Here is an 18,344-nt window from a genome sequence, read left to right on the forward strand (position 1 = left end):
CTTATAGCCCATAGCAGCAAGTATTCTAGAGATTAGATATCAATTGCATGGCTTCCCTGTTGTAGGGCCTGGATGTGATGGCACTGCTTTGTTTCTTCTAACCCACAGCTCTTCAACCAGTTGCATGACAAAAATTAGAAGTAGGGAGAAGCTTGGCTTGAAATATTACTACAACTTGATTAAATATTGACCTGAGAAAAAGCTACAACTGGAAAGAAATATCTGTGCTGTCACAATCTAGAGGCCTTATTCATCCGCTACAAGAAAAATCACATTGCTAAACTTTTATCGGGCCTTGTCAGGAATCAGGTTTGTTAGATAACTGACATTTTATTTGCTTTAAATATAGGCTCCTTTTAAACTGCAATTTGTCAAGATTACATTCATTCCATGCCTTTTTACTTAAGGGGCAAGACATAAATATCACGTTCTATTCAACGCTTGAATGGCAAGTCAGTGCATGAGTATAGCACTCAGACCAGTAACATTTGACCATTGATAGCATGCAAAATCTAAGATACTGATAGTCTGTCTCTCTCTCTCTCTACATTATAAGTTTCAAACAGCACTTCTGTTACCTTAGATACACCACTTACTGTTTGACAAAGTACCATTAGTTTTGATTAAAACAGAATTAGCCAGAGGAAAGAAAGGGAGGCTAAAACCCCCCAGCCTCTCAGTTAACCAGGGCTACCAACTTAACTACTGTAATTGTAGTCTGGTTATAGACATTAAAAGGCTTAGAGGTTTTTTTTTTTTAAATAAAGAGACAGATACATTATTTTTACCTCTCCTCATCCTGCTAAGCCACTTGAGAGCTGGTAGCACCTTAAGAGAAGGGGATACGGAGGGGCATGGCCAAGCACAGCCACCAGAGAACACAGCCTGTCACACTGCCAAGCAGCCCAGGAGCCAGGGAGAAAAGGCTCCAAAGCAGCCGATAAGCCTGGCAGCTTATGAAACACGTAAAGCGTAGAGCCCCTGACGTTTAAACGAACAGGACTTCTTTACAAACATCAATCTCCGTCCTCAAGGCTTTGCTCCCTTTCCCCGTTTCTAAGGGACGCTTGCTGCCTCGGCTCCGCCAGCGCCGCCGCGGGGGGCCAGGAGGGGAGGAGGGCGGCTGCGGCTCCCGCGCCCCGCGGCTCCGCCCAGCGCGACCCCCGCCACCGCCCGGCGCGCAGGGGCCGAGAGGCCGCGGCGACTCCCAGCCCGCCCCTCCGCTCGGCGGCAGCAGCACGGCCCCTCCTGCCTCAGGCGGCCCCTAACGGTCCCGCAGCCCGCGCGGACGGCGGGGCCGACGGCGGGGCCGACGGCGGGGCCGCGCCCGGCCCGTCCCCTCACCTGCCCGAGCCACCGGCGCCACCGCAGCCGCAGCACAACCGACGCCGCCGCGGGCTCTTTTCAAATCTGCCCAATGGCAGCGCGCTGCGCCGCGCGGCACCCTGGGAGGTGGCGGAGCAGCCGGCCGTAGGCACCGGCGCGGCGAAAGGCGCGACGGGATATGTAGTCCGGAGGGGCGGGGCGCGGCGCGGCGGCGTTTCCTCTCAGGTTTTGCTGCGAGGGCGGGCGGAGAGGGGCCGTTTGCGGGTCGTCCGCCGTCAAACGCAGAGCCCTCCGTGCCGGCGCCCCGCGGCACCTCCGCCGCGGCGGCACAGCGCTCGCGGCCGCGCGGAGCCGCCCCCGCCTCGGGCGGGCGTCGGGCCGTTGCCGGCGCCGGCCGAGCGGGGCGCGGCGGTACTCCGGGTGGTGACAGCCATGCTCTTTCCACGTGCGGTTAGAAGGCCCAGAGGCAAGCAAAGGCGTCGCAATATGTCGGTAAGATAAACAACCGGTGTAATTACTAGGTGCAGATAGGTAGTGGAAGGGGACGAGGCCAAGCGACCTGCCTAAAGCAGGGCGGTGCCCTGTACCCCAGCGGGGAGCGGCAGAGTTTGGAAACTCCTGTTGTTATGTTCAGGCTGCGCCAGTTCCTCACCTTGGGTTTCGCTGTTGGCGCACTGACAGCTGTGGAAATACTTAATGACACATCTTTGCTTAAAACTTTCCCCGGGTAGAAATTATAGCTTGGTACGAGGCTGGTGTGGTAGGGATTTAATATTTTAAACGGCAAAGAGAGAAAACCTTTGGCTGTACTTCAGTCCACTGTCCTAATCCCCAACAGATCATGCTTCTCTCAAACACTGGCGTGTGGAAATGTACGGGTGTTGGTAAGAAAAATCAATGCAAGTTTCTCTTTAGATTCACACAGGAATTCTTTGAACTTTAATGAGCAACATATACCTGTTCTAAGTTTGGATAAAAGGTAACTCGAAAGTAGTCAATAACTGCCAAAAACCAAAGGTTTCTTTTTCATTTTAAGTAAGGAACGCCATCTAGTGCAACCAGTTCTTTAAAAACAGTAATTCTACACAGATCCTGTATCAGCTGCCTCAATGAGATTATCTCTAAGATTAAATCCCTTCTTTCTTTTAAAGAGAGGCACTGTCACATCAGTAAAAGATGCATGTTTTATTTCAGTTTGGATGCAGGCCATGTTGCAAGAATTAGTCTGTTTTAACACCACAAAACAATGCAACTTCGAATTTGAAGTTGTGAAACAAAACTGAAAAACCCTTGTAAACGTTCTTTAAGATTTAAGATTTAGGCTAACTTCTAAAGCTATGTTAGTTTGTATACTAAACAGAACAGCAAATTCAAACTACTGAACTAACCTGATTCCAAAACCTCTCTTTTCATACCAGGAGAGGGTTAAGAATGTCTGTCACAGAAAAGGAAAAATTGGCTCCTATGAGCAAACTTGAAAGTTGTTCTCCTTCACTTGCTGCGAAGCAAAACTGAAGGTCTTCTCAGAATATTTTGCAAGTTATATTGCCAAAGAGGGTGGGAATTATTTCATGCAGCAAATTAATCCTTGCTAAACCTAGGCATAAAGCTTATGCTAAAAGCGACATTTTGGTTTTATTTGAATATTAGGTTTCTGTTACTGCACACCCTGCATAACTTAAACTAATATCTCCAAGAACTATCATCAACATATAAAAGCAGCAAACTAAAACACAGTCTAACACGTGCTCCTAGCCTCACACAGACCATGATAAAGAAAACATTAGATCAGCACAATCAGCCCAGCCTGTTTTGGAGTGGGAGATTATGAAATTCCATCTATGGAATAAGAATATATGAACTATCTATAGAATATATTTATTTATAGAATATTTATAGAATTTATTTATAGAATATATCTATTTATATCTATGGAATATAAATAATCTTTACAGCTTTCCACCACTATATTCTCCTTAAGTGGTTTGCCTGTGACAGCCAGTTACAACAAAATTATCTGCTGTCAAAACTATTAAAGTACTTTCTTATTTCCTGAAATTTGATTATGTTTCTTTTTCAAACTCTCTATAACTTGTGGAGCAAGGTTGCCATTCCCCAAGGGAAAAAAAGAACATTTTTTAAAGAAATGACTCATTAGAACTCTCACCATTATCCTTAGAAACATGTGTTCCTTGTATCTGGGACAAGATTCAAAAGTTATGGATATTCTACTCATCTGAGTTATGAGAAGATGTCCTGTGAGACAGCCTTTCTCAGCTAGCTTTTACGTTCCTGTCAGAAGTAATTAGAGACACAGTCGGCACTGCTGGGACTTGGCCCACTATCCTTCAGCATATCAGAGCAGCATCCAAATCAGGACTGGCTTCCGTTTCTGCTTCTTTGCACTCAACTCGCCTTTCCCGGAGAATTAGCAAGCCACTTCAATTTGCCATCACCATTACTGATTCTGCTGTGCTTTCCCCATGCTCTGTCAAGCACAGGCAGAACTGCTTTCCTGTCCTTGTCGAGGTAAAGTCTCTCCTGCAGGATTACTCTGAAGCCGACTGGCACAGAGGCTCCAGCTCCTTGTCACAGAGGAGGCTCGGAGGAATTTTGTCACAGAGGAGAACAACACTTTGTCCGTGTGATCCTCTCGGCAGTCTGCCGCATCAGCCCAGTTCCACTGCAGTTGGAGCACGCCTTTTCATCCCTATGTTTGAGGGCAATGCTTTTATTTCTCACGTCTTTTGCACAGTGAGGTGGATGCATTTCACACTTCCTTTAATATGAGCCTATATACTGGTATCCTCACCACTACACTCCAGTCAGTTGACTTCAGATGACATAATTTCTAATGCATATATAACTATTTTTAAGAACATATGACTTTGAAGATTGCATTTTCATTTGCCTTATATTTTTCTTTAGTAGTATAGGTATGTTTTACTAAAGCAGATCTTTTAAGCAGTGAGGTATTTCTTCAGTTGCATGTTTTCCCAATTTGCTTAATATAACTTTTCTATGGTTTGCTTTTGATTCTTTACCTATTTTCATATTTTTCCCCCTCTCCTCTCCTATCATAGTTCATTTTGGGATTTTGTAAGAGTTGGTATCGTTATCAGAAACCTCAAGAGTAGCTTTAAAAGCGCAAGCTTGACAAAAAGGGCTTGGGTTCTTTGGACTGATTTTTTTGCGTTAGCGTACGCACTTTTGAGCTTTCCCTTGAACCGTGAAGCGCAGGGGCCCTCAACTGAAAACAAGCAAATGCTGAAGTTGGCCGCACTGTGCAGGTTACCAACGCCACCTTTCTTCCTCTGCGTGGGCACGAACGCGAGGAAGACACGGCAGCACGCAGGCCTTTCCCTGCCTTGCCTCTCGGGAAATAGAGTCCGGGCAGGCTGGGCTGGGCCAGGTGCCAGGGGCGGCGGGAGCTGCAGGTGCTCCCCGCAGGTGCTTGCAGCCGGGGCCGCGGTTGGATTAGGAAGACTTGACTAGATACCACGCAGTGTGTGTGTTTCTGATAGATGGAGTCTAGCCACCTGGACCCATGTCTATGTTTTGTGTAATGAAAACGTGCTGCATGTGCTCAGCATGTTGTTTTTAGACCTTTGTAGCTTTACTTCAAAACCTGTGTGTGGCAAATATAGTATTATTCCTTGAGCAGAAACTGCATTTTATTATGTAAGAGAAGGTTTGAAGTATATTTACAGAGGTGTGTTTTGCTTACTTTGCATAACTCAGAACTAAGTTAATCTTTGGAAAGGATGTAATTGAGATGAAAAAGCTATTGTGTTTTTCCTGCTCCTCCCTCTGCCCTCTGATTATTCATTTTGGCCCTCTTTGTTGTTTCATAATTCCCTGATGACCTAAAGAGATCATCTGAGCTGTAATCAGCCTTTTAACCTTGTGATTAAAATGAAAAGTTTCAAAATCATTTGCTTCCTATAGTATAGTAATAATCATTGTTCAGAAGGTCAGATGTAGTATTTTGAAATCTCCAAGTATTGAGTTATCAAAAGGCTGAACACATACCTAAAGATATAATTTTGTGCCTTGAATGCTTATGCTTACAAGTGTACTTAGGTTCTTAGGTTATTTTGATTGGAGCAGCTCTTTAATAAGCATGCAAAACAAAGTGCCACATGTTAGTACTATTCTGTATTGGCTCTGGTGACTAAAGCAAATAAATAACTTAGGTATTCTGAGGAATTAGTAGTGCAATTAATTTTTCTGCATTAGTGTGCTGTATCTTTTCCTCCTCTCCATTTTTAAATCTTTTATCGTTATAAATGGAAGGCTTTTCAAGAGAGGATCATTAGGGCTTTCCAATGCATTTGTACTCTAGTCTTCCTAAGATAATGAGATTCTTAACTTCATGGGGGCTTTTTAACATCACCACAGCGTTAAGCTAATAAAGTGTGTTTCCTAAGTGTTTCTGCAATCTAATCTACTCAGACTGGCAGCAGTTCAAATAAATAAATTGTAATGAGCTAAGTCCAAGATGAATAATAATTGAGAAATATGTCAAAAAGGTAATGATGATATTCCAATACATAAACAAATATATGTGTGTGTGGGAGGGGATGTATATGTATATATGAAAATATCAAAGGGAACTGAAGCTTTACTAACTAAAGGACCAAAAAAATCTACTTTTTTATGCCTTTTCTGGGGCCTTTCCATAACTCTGGCAACAAATACTGTAGGACCACTACTGATGGCTAAGTATTTTGCTTCTTCATTGCTGAAAGGAACTGAAGCATTTGGACATCAGTCTGCTGATCAGGCCAAACAACACAAGACCAAATTAGTCAACATAACAGCAAAAGTGGTCTCCACTGGAGAAGATGGTAAGAGTACATTAAGTATTTCAAGTATTGTCCTAGAAATCTATCAGCTGTTTCATCTGACCAATTCATTGTCACGTAGTGAATGGTGTAAGTAGTTATAAGGGGTTCATGACAGTATGTGTGTTGTGAACAGTAAAACAATTATTTTTAAAAGGGTAGAGTCTAAATTATGTTGTAAAAGCATATTTATACAAGAAAAATTGAGTATTCTTATGTGCTGTCTTACTCTTTTTAAGAACAAGTCTGCATAGGTGGCTTTTCATACAAATATTTGATAAATGTAATTTCAGGGGCTTTTGTGATGTGCCTGTCTCACTTTGGGTGTTGATTGTGTTGAGACATGTAAGCTTTGCAGTTTTGAACCAGTGGTAGTCTCATCACTGTAGACCTAGATAGAGAATCCACAAGTAGCAAGTACTACTGATGGTTGGTATTAACTAGGGATGTTATATTCTTGCCTCCTAATCAACATTAAGTTGATGACCCAAGACATACCATTAGAAACTGCTCTGCAGCTGGAATAATGGATGGAATCCTGTACTTAGAGATGTCAGTGTAAGCTTTGCTACTGATTTCATATAGCCAGGATCTTGCATCGTAGTCTTAGAAGGACTTCAAGTCCTTATGTCTTTTGGTTATAAAAAATGGAGTAGGTATAACAGTACTTTAGTTTTGGTATTTTAGAAAATCCAGTATATGTAATCTCACGTTTTACAGTTAATTCTTTAACTTTACAGTTAATTCTTCTAGTTTAAAAATTGTTAGGTAGTATTGTTGATGCAGAAGGACAGACGTAGTCCAGGAACATTGGATACTTCCAAATATCAAGCGTTCTTTATGAACACTGTTTATATTTCATTAAGGATATTTGAATAGTGTATCCAACTTCTTTTGGTTCCCTGAAATGCTCCCTCTTTTTGTCATATCTAAATCTGGGCCCAAGTTCTGCTAATATTTGCATATAATTTTAACTCAGAGTGTAGGAGTAGGCCTGTTACCATTTTTTTACCGTACATAGTGTTCATTATTTCCTGTACAGACTGTGTCTTATATTGTAACCTCCAGGTTAAGGACTGGGAGTGAATTCCAAAACTTATTACTAAAACTTTGTTTCTTTCCATGTGTTACTGATTCTTTTTAAGTCATCTATAGAGCTGTATAAAGACCCAAAAGAGCAACCATAATGAGTAAAATCTCAGGACTGACTTTTCTAAAATGAAACATATGTTTGAATTTTAATTCAATTGAGGTTTAAGAAGTTTTATTTCAGTTCCACACTTCTTGGGGAAATTTTTTCTTTGTCTTAGAAAGTCAGGCTTTAATCTTTGGGATTACTTTTTTTGAGAATGCTTTTTTTCTTTTGTAGTGTTACGTAAAATACTGCCTATAAATAACTGTGTAATGGTTGCAAATGCCCTGTGCTGGACCCCTCAGAACAGCCCCAGAAAATTATTTTACCAAAAGAAGACATTCTGTTGATGACTACATTGTCAGCTGTTCCCTTGTCATGTTACTAGAAACTTAAGATAAAATGGAACGTGAAATCAATATATATGTATAGTACTGCAATTCTGAAGCAGTGAAACTGGTCCAAATATAGCTAAAGCTTCCTCTTTTTTTTAGTTCTGTGTAGAAGCCACAAGACTGGACACTTCTGTATCTCAAAAATACAAGGTTCAGGAGCAAGAAGCTTACTGCTCATGTGATATGGATGAAAAGAGGGCTAAATCCGAGCAGCAGGATATGTTGCATAGATTACAAGCCAGTTCATTTCACTGTAGTGTGGTTACTAGTGAATTATGAATGGGTCCAATTGCATTAGACGCACCTGCTTTCAAGCTAAACGGGGAGAAGAGGAGCTGGGTAGTATTTCAGTGTAGCCTAACTCATCTTTCTGGCTCTGAGATCCAAGACGTAACTTCTTTTATTCTTGGCAATGTCATCTGTCTTGGCCTCAGAAACTACTGCTGTTCTCTGACTTTATGTACCAGTCCTCAGAATGTCATTATGGCTTTGGGCACGCTGGTCTTCTCCATGAACTCATCTGAAGATGCAGGTAGAGTGGGACAGTTCACCACTGACCTTCAGTGTTTTAACATCGGCTTTCTGCAGAGAGAAGTGCTCAGAATTGTTTTGTGCCTAGGTTAAATTCTTGTTCTGGAAGTGCAGTTACACAGCATTGGTACAGCTGAACGATATAACCCTCTGGAGGAACCTTGCTTTCTTCACTAGGCTCTTTGTTTAAGTATCAAAGTTAGATGTCCAGTATTGGGTGACATGATGATCCTGCAACATGATAAAAGAGCAAGGAATGCCTATTTAGAAAACAAATTTCTTAAGCAGTGATTTACCTTTAAAACACATGAAAATAATGGCTCTTTGAAAATGGCAAATTTTCCAGGGCATTTCCTGTTTTGGTTTGAGCTCATCCTTTTTTTTTACTGGTATGTTTTATTAGTATTTCTGGCTGAACAGTGCCCATCCTGTAAGAAAAACAGAAGGCAGGGTTTCTTAATATGTGGCAAACATCTGCCCTACAAAGAACAGAGTCATATTCTTGAAAGAGCTTGTCTTCATGCTGTATAATGAGACTACATTGCTCTTTACAGATGTTGAACAGAAACACAGTCGTCTTTCCTGAAAGTGGACCAGCAGGTCTAAGAGATGATGAATACTGATTATAGTCTCAGTTGCTTCTCGATGTTGAAAAACATTTTAATACGATTATTTTCAGCCAGATAAGCAAGTAGATCTACATGGCTGGACAGGTACCTAAGATCAGCAGAACAGTAGGTGGAAATGCTCAGACAGTGGCAGAAGGGTAGGGCTGCTTTTCTTCTGGTAGGTGCTTTTAGATTGGCTAAATTGCTTGTGAAATTGCATCTTTGGCAGTTCTTCAGTGAGGAGTCAAGTATGCAGATAGCTGGCAGGAATGCAGCCTAATAGACTTGCCCTTGGGCTTATTTAGACTTGCACAGTTAAAGGGGTAATATTTCTAAACATGGTTCAACATACAACTCTTATTTTGTTACTGTCTTGCCCCGGGTTGTCACAACATGCTCCAGCCAAAGATAACCAGAGTTTTGAAACAGGAGCGTTTGCTCACAACTGATATCTGAAGAAACTGAAAGGTTTCTTCTACAAATGGCAAGTATTATCAAGCACTGGCTGACCTGATCCTCTGTAGTCAGAATGTAAACCCCCTTTTGCGAAAACAGAGGTATGAATGGCTAAATTCTGTTGTCAGTAATTCCTTTTTGTGCATCTAACTTCCATTTGCTATTTCAACTGGTTATAGGATACTGCAGTTCCAGTGAGATGCTCTTGTATAGTGTTGGCAGGTACTCTTAACGCTACTGTATGGGTGCACTGAAGAATAGACTCTCATTCCTGTATATACACTTGCTGTATGCAGATTTATAAAGCACCATAAGAGCCTTCTGGGTGCACGGCATTGTGTACAACAGTAAACATAAATGTTTTATATAAAGCAGCATTTTTGGCATTGTGAAAAGAACCAAAAACATGCAAAAATTAGTAGGTAAAGGAGGAAGCCTATTATTTTAAGGATAATATTAGTAAAAAGTTAGAGAATGATTCACTTCTGACTGGGTGACTCATGCTCTCAGAGAATAAATTATCCAAAACAAGTGAGTCAGAAATAGATGCTATGGTGTTATTATTGTTTTAATCAGATGGCTATTGCTGACACAAATAAACGTGAGGCTTGATTTCAGGTCTAACAAATATAGCTCTACCCTGCAAATTGTGCCACAGTGCTGTTTGAGGATGTACTACCCATGCCAAATTTGTTTATCTGATGTTTTGTTTTCAGTTTTAGGTGGATGGTAGAGCTAGCTACAAGGAATGTAAAGCCGCCTGGAACATGGCCACAGGGAATCTCAGCAGTGAACATGGGAAAAGGGACGTCTAACATGGTGTGTATTTCTTTGCTTCCAGGAACTGTAAGCACTGATTTATCAAAATCTGTTCACAAGAATGTTCTTTGTCATAAACTTTTCACCCCAGAATTCTCAATAAAACATCTGTTGGATGCTATTGAGAACATTGACATGGGGAAGACAGGAAGATCTATCCCATCTTTGCTTGGGATGGATCTATAGTACCTTGGTAAAATTGCCTTTATGGAGGCAGCCAGTATTGTGTCAATAAGCATATAAATGCCTTGAGAGATTTGTGCTTTATATAGTTATTTTTGGTGTAGCTTATTCTGGAGGATCCAAGAGATAATGGAATTGAGCCCTACCTTTGCTAATGGCAAGCTGTATATCTGAGCGAGTAACTTCAATTTTTTCTTTCCTCAGACCGCTATTTGATAATTTGCAATAATAATACTTTCTACACTGTGGACTTCTATAAAGCTAAATATATTGGCTATTACTAGCTGCACATATTCTTGGTAGGCTGTAATCACAGAATAACAGAGTGGTTGAGGTTGGAAGGGACCTCTGGAGATCATCTAGTCCAACCCCTCTGCTCAAGCAGGATCACCTAGAGCACGTTGCCCAGGATCGTGTCCAGATGGCTTTTGAATATCTCCAGGGAAGGAGACTCTACAACCTCTCTAGGCAACCTGTTCCAGTGCTCAGTCACCCTCACAGTCAAGAAGTTTTTCCTCATGTTCAGACGGAACTTCCTGTGTTTCAGTTTGTGCCCGTTGCCTCTCGTCCTATCGCTGGGCACCACGGAGAAGAGTCTGGCCCCATCCTCCTAACACCGTCCCTTTGGATACTTGCATATATTAATCAGATCCCCCATCAGTCTTTTCTTCTCAAGGCTGTGATCATTCAGAACATGAGCTAGGTTCTACTCATAGAGCTTTCAAATCATTTCTCAGTTTCAGTAAGCTTGCTTATTATCAGTTAACTTTAAAAAAAAAAAAAGACACCTCTGTTTCGTTTAATTTAGCTTCTAAATAGTGGTGGAAATTAAAGTGGTAGTCTAGTAATATCATGACTCCGAGCTGCCCAGTGATACCAAAATGATAGGGCCACTACTAGCCTTGTGCTCTATCTGCCATGGCGCACATGAGGATGACAGCACGGGTCAGCACTGCCATGCACCCCTGAAAAGTATGTCCAGTTATTGAGGCCTATATCCCCTTTGCTCCCTCCTCCTTCCTGTAGCTACTTTGCAGATTGTTTCCAGAGAGTGCTAGTTACATAGCTTCTCTTCATCAGAGCAGAGGGAGAAGGGTGGAGGAGGGATGGGCTTTATTCTTTCCTCCCAGCAAAATACTGGACCAGAGCTGGCACAGATGTGGAAACAGTTGGAAGGATGTGGCTGCACAGAACGGATTATGTTGGGTCAAGGCATGCTGTGTTCTGGGAAGAATGGAGGAGGATGAGGAGGACCAAGTGCTATCTTGCGTTACAATCTCCATTTCAGATTGCAGTCTTCTAGGGAGATATCCACCTCCTCGGCACATGAAGGCTGAGGTGGAGGACAGAGATTCCTGTCCCCAACAATAATTTTCCAAAACTCCATTGACCCATTGTGTGGTAGGATTGCAGTATATGTAGGAATGGCGCTATTTTTTGGTATTGTGAAAGATTCAAATGATATCATCACGCCACTAAGCCTAAATAGGAAGGTCTGTACGTTATAATCTAGCCTCATCCCATCATGATCTGGGTTAAAAGTGGGAGGTGACATAAAAGGAATTACCAAAGCACAAACAAAAGACAATATACAACTTTGCTGAAGTTCCCTGTAGAGTATTTCTTAAAAACAATTTAAACAATTGCAAACGACTGTTGGCTGCAACTTTTTTTTTTTTTGCTGCAGTTTGCAAGGTGATATCACAATGTGGGTCTGATCCGATGAAACCAAAGCTAATGCTGATGCCTGCATGTGATGGAAACAGAACTCAAACCACGAACTTGGGTACACTGGCCTCATATTAGGCAAGTCTGTTGCTCACCTTCCCCTTTTCCCCCTGACTCCCTTTGTCCCTTTCCTTCCTCAGGATCATTAACTCATATCAGAGTTCAGTGTCACTGATTGCGGGGAACTCGGTCTCACTTGGCTGCACATGCACCCCTCTCTAAAGAAGTGAGGTGCTACCTGTGTGTCAGACTTATCACGCAATGAAAACATGGAACACATTTTTATCATAGTACTTCTGATTTATTTTCACTTGAGGCAATGAAGAGGAAAGTTTGGCAAGTTTTAGAGAAGTGTTCATGTTTCTCTAGTATGATTCTTAAACTAGGAGTGGATAATAACGTTAGAAGTTATTCATATTCATTGCTCATAGCCATACATCCTTGTTCTAAAAAGTAGGCTGTTTGCTGGTTTAGCTGAAAGTATTGCTGTACTGAGACAAGAGAATGTCTAAGAAAACTGCACCTATTCTCTTGATTTTGTTCAGCTCTAAATGTACTAGAGAACAGATCAAACAACTATTGACGTAGAGAAAAACAGAAATTATGTCAAACAAGGACTTCAAACAGTGTGTTTTGAGGTCAGTAACCTAAGCACCTAGAACTTTGATCACGCTGGTAACGACCAAATGACATAACCTTTGTGGATGTACGTGTAAAGATAAATAGGTAGCTCTTCATTGAATTTTACAAACAGAACAGCAAAACACTGGTGAAGTGAAAATGTATATTCCTAATAGGATTGGGGAGCTTCAACAGAGGAAACCAATACTGATGAATTAGCTTGCTGAAATTGCAAGCAAGATTTTTTTTGTTTTTTAAGATAAATGGGTCCTGTTTTCAATATGCGGTATGAAGGAGGAGTCCTGCCATATCAAATGGAAGACAGCATGTTCTGTCTGATGAAATGTAAGTTTGACTGCTAATCACGGTCCAAAGCATTGCTAGATTAATAGCCAATTTGCTGAGAATACAATTCCAGGAGAACTGAAGCTATTTGTTGATTCTGTGATCGACTGAGGAAAAAATGGGAATTTCTTTTAAGAAAATTAATATATATTTATGATGTAGTCAAAAATAAGTCTTTTAGAATATCATTTTGGTACTGATCCTGCAAACGGCTTAAAAATCTGAGTGAATCATGGAATAAGATAACTATATTTCCTGTTTAGGGAGGGGGCTTCATTTCCTTTTGAGTCAAACTGATCTAATCTTGGTTTTAGTTTGGAGGTGAGGGCTGTCTGCAGATCCAGTCTCAGCTCTCTCATTGCTTTGTTTTGTTTATGTCGTTTTTGCTTCTGTGTCTTTAAATGAGAGGTGAGAAGAGCAATTATTCACAGTTTGTAAAGTGTCTGAAGATCTGTGGGTACAGAGTGCTACATAAATGCAAAGTATTTAAATTCAGAACTATGTTATGTCTTCTTCCTTTTTAATTATGCCAGTCTGTGCTGTGACTGGAATCAATCTGCTTATAATCAAATTTATACTTTGTTGGTAAATATGGGGGAGTTGTTTATTTTTTACTACAGGCTCTCACTGAAACTAGGATTCCAGCCTGATTTCTCTTTGCAGAGAAGAGATCTCAGAAACCTTTTTATTAAGTATTTTCATTGAATAAGTAGTCCTTACTGATCCTATAAAAGCAGTCATGCTGCTTCAATCAAGTGCTGATTGCATTTGCCTCAAAACGTGGGAATTAATCCCCTCTAAAAATGCATTGGTTTGTGCATACATTGTTTAGTTTACGTATTCTGGGAGGATTTAAAAACTGGAAAGTGGCAAAATGAGGAGGTCATAAACCAGACAGTTTCTCTTGGTTTAGGGTTTTAGGTCAGGTCTCCTGACTTTTGTGCCTGTGAATGTAGACTAAATCATATAATTAGAGTGTTTCAGAAAGATTTTTGTGAGCCTCAGGCATTGTTCAGATTGTGATCAAATCCCACTACTGACTCCCCCAGGGAAGAGGCTATCCACAAAGAATTATAGACCCAATCTTTCTTTGGAGTTGTCTGAAGAATAACTTGGGAAGTGTTACACTTGCAGTGTTTGTTGGGATCTTCTTATCATTGCGATCCTTGACCTCTGATGCCTCATAACAATTGCAGCAGTTATTTCCTCATACCTTCACCTGCACTTCCCTTTCTGGCTTGAGTGCATTGCTCTTTTTTCTTCTAAGAGGAAGTGGAATGGAAAGAATAGATACATGTGTCCTTTGAATCTTTAGTATGTGAAAACATTTTCTAAATGAAGGAAAAATCAGTCAGTGCTTGCTACTCTTAAAGTAATTGGACAAGAAGTACCTAAGACGGATATGTTAGCCTCATCAGTTATGTTTTCAATGGCTATACAGAGGTTTTTAAACAAAAAAGTATCATTTTTTCTGTTGTACAGGAGACACGTAATGCTTTTGTTTTCTTTTCCCTTCTGCAAAATGGTTGACACTAAAACTCGTTCTGCAGTTTCTTTATCTGATGCCCGTGTCAAAACTGAGGATAAATAAAACAATTCTGGTTGGCACTGTTCATGAAATGAAGAAGTCTGATTTACCATTCTTCGGTTAAAAAGAATTAATGTGTATAATTAGGACCTTATATTTGAATGTCAAAAGAATGCTTTGGTCCCAAGATGCTCAGTCATATGTTACAGAATGTTAGAAAATCTTTTGTGGCCCATTGTACTTGGAATAGATGTTCCTTAGACCTTTACAAATTGGATATTGATTGCAAAGAACTTGTTTTGATGACCCAGGTGGTTGCTTTGAGTCTTCAATTCCTATTAGACCAAGAGTGTGTGTGTGTATTTTATTACAAGAAAATAACCATTTTGGTGACGTAAGGTTCCTGCAGTGAAATACAAGTTGTTTCCTATGCAAGAGAGGTCCTGGAAGTTTATTTGTAGTGTTTTTTGCACAGTGCTCCCAATGAGGAGACAGAAGTCTATGACTGTAGTCCTATTTTGCATTTTTCTTGTATACATAGTTCGTACTGACCTCGTGAAAACCTGACATCACTAAATTTGGCTCTTGGACAAAACAAAATTCATTGCACAGAACAGACTATTCACTATCATATTTACTCTAAAAGGTCACCAATGCCAGAAATATCACGGAATGTAACATTAGCATAATGTTTGGTTGTTTCCCTTCTTCATAATGTTTAGTTGTTTCCCTTCTTTGGTTACTAGGTAGCTGGAGCCTTCAGGAACAAACTTGTCATTTACAGCACAGCCCCTTCCTACACAGGACTCTCTAGTTCTTTGCAAACATGGACTTTAAAATGATATTTTTAAAGGATTAGCATTTATTGAGTTTTATTGTGTGTGGTTTTAGCTTAATCTCACAAGGACAGATTAAATGTTTTTTTCAGCCTCAAAAACCTAAACAAACCTTTGGTGTATTTATCTGAAAGCAAACTCATATAGTTCAAGTATTAAAGTTTTACCTCCAGACTCAGTTGTGCTGTTTGGACTGCACGGAAATGGCTGGTTCAGAGGGACACCTCCCTGTTAATACTGAAGGTGTTTGAGAAGTGTGGTTTGTTTTATTGTTACACTGATCCCCATCTGTGGACTCGTTTGGAAGAAGGAAAATAAGACTCTGCATCCTTTCTGCTCTCTGGGCATCGCGTGTTCCCTGCTAGGTTGGAGGAGTAATCCAGTGCTGTCCAAATTGGAGGTGTATCTGCCTCCTAGGCAGACTACAAAATTTTGGGTAGATGCCTTTTATTCCTCTTCAACCTATAGGCATAGCAAGGTCTGGTTCTCTGTTTTTACTAGATCTTGAATCATTACTATCCATGGGAATTTCATGCCAGTATTTAAGCTCTTAGAATACAGAACAGTGCAAGTGAAAATCTCAGCGCAGCTGAAAGTTGAAATGAGAACCAGTTTCTCCTCCTCTTCCACAGGTCTGGCAGTGCTGAATGAGGAAGAGAGAGTTGTTTGTAACTGTCAATATCATTCTCTTGTTGTCTTTCAGACTGCTTGTTTTGAAACTGTCACTTCCCTACTGATAGATTTTTGCAGGAGCATATAAAAATGCTGAGTTGAAAAAGAGATAAAAATATTCAGGCAAGCGAAACTAGCGTGTCCATACATACACAAGCATAATTGTCTATGAGAGAACAGTCATAGAGCAAAGGCCATTGTTTTCTCTACCAAATGCTCTCTGCAACTTGTTGCAATCACTTTTTATGATGATGGACGGTGTTTCTCAATCAGTGGGTTGTGAGCTCGCATGTTTGCCAATTACTTTTGTGTATTTAAGTTTGGTAATTAAAGATAAGCAGCGGTGTATCAAGCCAAGTACTAAAATACCAGAGGTGGAGTGGATTATGTGGCAAAGGAGAGTATATATATAACAAGATTTTTAGCTTTTGCACACTTAATAGTTTGGATCCATTTACCTGGGTTTTGCTTGTTACAAACTCTCTGCGGAATAGGAACTATGGCATGGAGAAAGGTGATTAATCTCCAACACCTACTTTATCTTCACTGGCTTATACTCCTCAGCAGTAATCAAGGACTCAGTTTTTTTTTAAATGTTCACTAATTTTGGGAGTTACATTAGAAATGTCTGAACTAAGGCACTGAGGGTTTGTTTTCTATAAGAGATGAGCACCGACAGCTCTGCCAGGGATCAGGTAAAGTTGGGGAGAATCAACATGCCCTCAAACTAAGTTGTAATTGTCTAATTGGGCACCACCAACTGAGGTATTGGCAGAGAAAGCTTTAGAAGAGAAAGGTTTTGCTGCTTTGTGACTGCTACATGCCTTTTTTTCAGTTGGGATGAAAGAGGGCAACCATGGACACTAGACGCATCTCAGATCTTCCTGAGAATAACTTTGGAAACCACTTAGGCCAGTGCAAAGTCTGGCTGCAGGGACAGACAGACTGGTAAGGCCAGGCTGCACCTATGCACTCTCCTGACTGTTACTCCCTACTCTTGGCTGGTATTATTCAATATACAGGTTAGCCCTCATCCAGGTAGCTTTTTCAGGTAGCATTCACACTGCCTTGCCTGGACACTCAAGAGCACCTCCCAGCCCAACCCCGCCTAAGCTATTGATGCCCCAATTGTCATCGGGGAAGTGACAGAGCGTTCCTCCTGAGGGCTGTTCAGACTATCACAGCTAGGTTCCTGCATTGCAGGAGTGCCTCTCTCCATCTTCCTCTCCCTCCGTATAAGTGAAGGGGAGATGAGCTTCCCCTCTATGCAGAGGAAACAGGGCTCTTCTTCATTAAAGCTACACTTTCTGTTTTAGTGACACAGAAGGCATAACTGAAAGGAGCCCACACCAAGAGGCAGGTGGGGAAGGCAAGAACTGATGCTATCAGTATAATCCTTCATGGCCTCAGTCTGGCAAAGATTTAGGCACACAACTAAATTTATGCTCATCACTTCCCCAGTCACCTACAATCAGTTTCCTCTTTCTCATCCCTTAGTCTTTGGGGAGAGCGAATAGTTGTGCTAGGCAGCTATCATCACAGTTAGGCTTAGCTTTCCTGTGATCACCTCTGATAATACTAGAGCCACTTGGGTACTTTTTTAAAAGCTGGCATTGCATTTTTCAGATAAGAATTCTACTCAGTTTGTGAGCTGGTTTGCCCCATTTGATTTACACATCTATCGTTTGTCATTATATAGTTATGCTTGACTGTTGGTTTTCTGGGAGAAAAAAGAGCATTAAAACATATTTTGAACATGTGTTTCTACAGAAGGCCCTGCATAAACACACACACACACACACACAAATCTAAGGATTTTTTTTTTCTAAAAAGAAATTAAGGAGAAATACTGGACTCTTAGACTTGACATTTTCCTATTGATGCATGTGATACATGAATATAGCTAAAACAAATCTACGGTATCTGATTTTTTCCAAGGAACATTCTTAGTATTTTTATGTTAATTTATTAAGTGGTACTGTACTTGCTTTATTTTCTAAGGGGAAAAAAATGAATGAGAGCTAGTATGACTTTCCTGTAATATAGAAACAGGATAAAAATAGAAGTCATCTGAATGGAAATATAAACAGGAATGGCAGGGAGCCAGAAATCCCTAGAACATAAATCTGCAGAGGCATCTATAACAGAAGACTATTCTACGCTCTTTGCATGGCATAATGCAGTTTGTGTAATTTCAGACAATGTATGCATGCTCCTCATTACCATTTCTCTCCAAAATATGGCCAAAGGTTTGTAGCTGTCTGGCTTTGAATTAGAACACCACCACAGATGCTCTGTAGCATATTTTTGGTTCTTG

The 18,344-nt window shown here is 40.9% G+C and overlaps 2 protein-coding genes across 8 annotated transcripts in view; one reads left to right on the plus strand and one right to left on the minus strand.

The window, feature by feature from the left end:
* Positions 1–4,173, minus strand: part of KIF20B (kinesin family member 20B) — a 49,149-nt gene extending 44,976 nt beyond the window's left edge. For 3 of the 4 annotated variants that reach the window (XM_068950098.1, XM_068950097.1, XM_068950094.1), the window contains exon 1: positions 1,345–1,440. The gene's annotated coding sequence lies outside the window, so the exon portion shown is untranslated. Of the gene's footprint in view, positions 1–1,344; positions 1,441–3,493 lie in introns of those variants that run through there. The other variant, XM_068950096.1, reaches the window with a different exon arrangement.
* Positions 1,662–18,344, plus strand: part of PANK1 (pantothenate kinase 1) — a 50,168-nt gene continuing 33,485 nt past the window's right edge. Inside the window, exons 1-4 of one of the 4 annotated variants that reach the window (XM_068950109.1) lie at positions 1,662–1,818; positions 6,078–6,176; positions 10,012–10,114; positions 10,502–12,991. In XM_068950109.1, the coding sequence (XP_068806210.1) occupies positions 12,910–12,991 (82 nt within the window). In that variant the 5' untranslated portion in view covers positions 1,662–1,818; positions 6,078–6,176; positions 10,012–10,114; positions 10,502–12,909. The remainder of the gene's footprint in view (positions 1,819–6,077; positions 6,177–10,011; positions 10,115–10,501; positions 12,992–18,344) is intronic. The other 3 variants (XM_068950110.1, XM_009677833.2, XM_068950111.1) reach the window with 3 other exon arrangements.

Source organism: Struthio camelus, chromosome 7, assembly GCF_040807025.1.
Source record: "Struthio camelus isolate bStrCam1 chromosome 7, bStrCam1.hap1, whole genome shotgun sequence".
NCBI classification, from domain to species: Eukaryota; Metazoa; Chordata; class Aves; order Struthioniformes; family Struthionidae; genus Struthio; species Struthio camelus.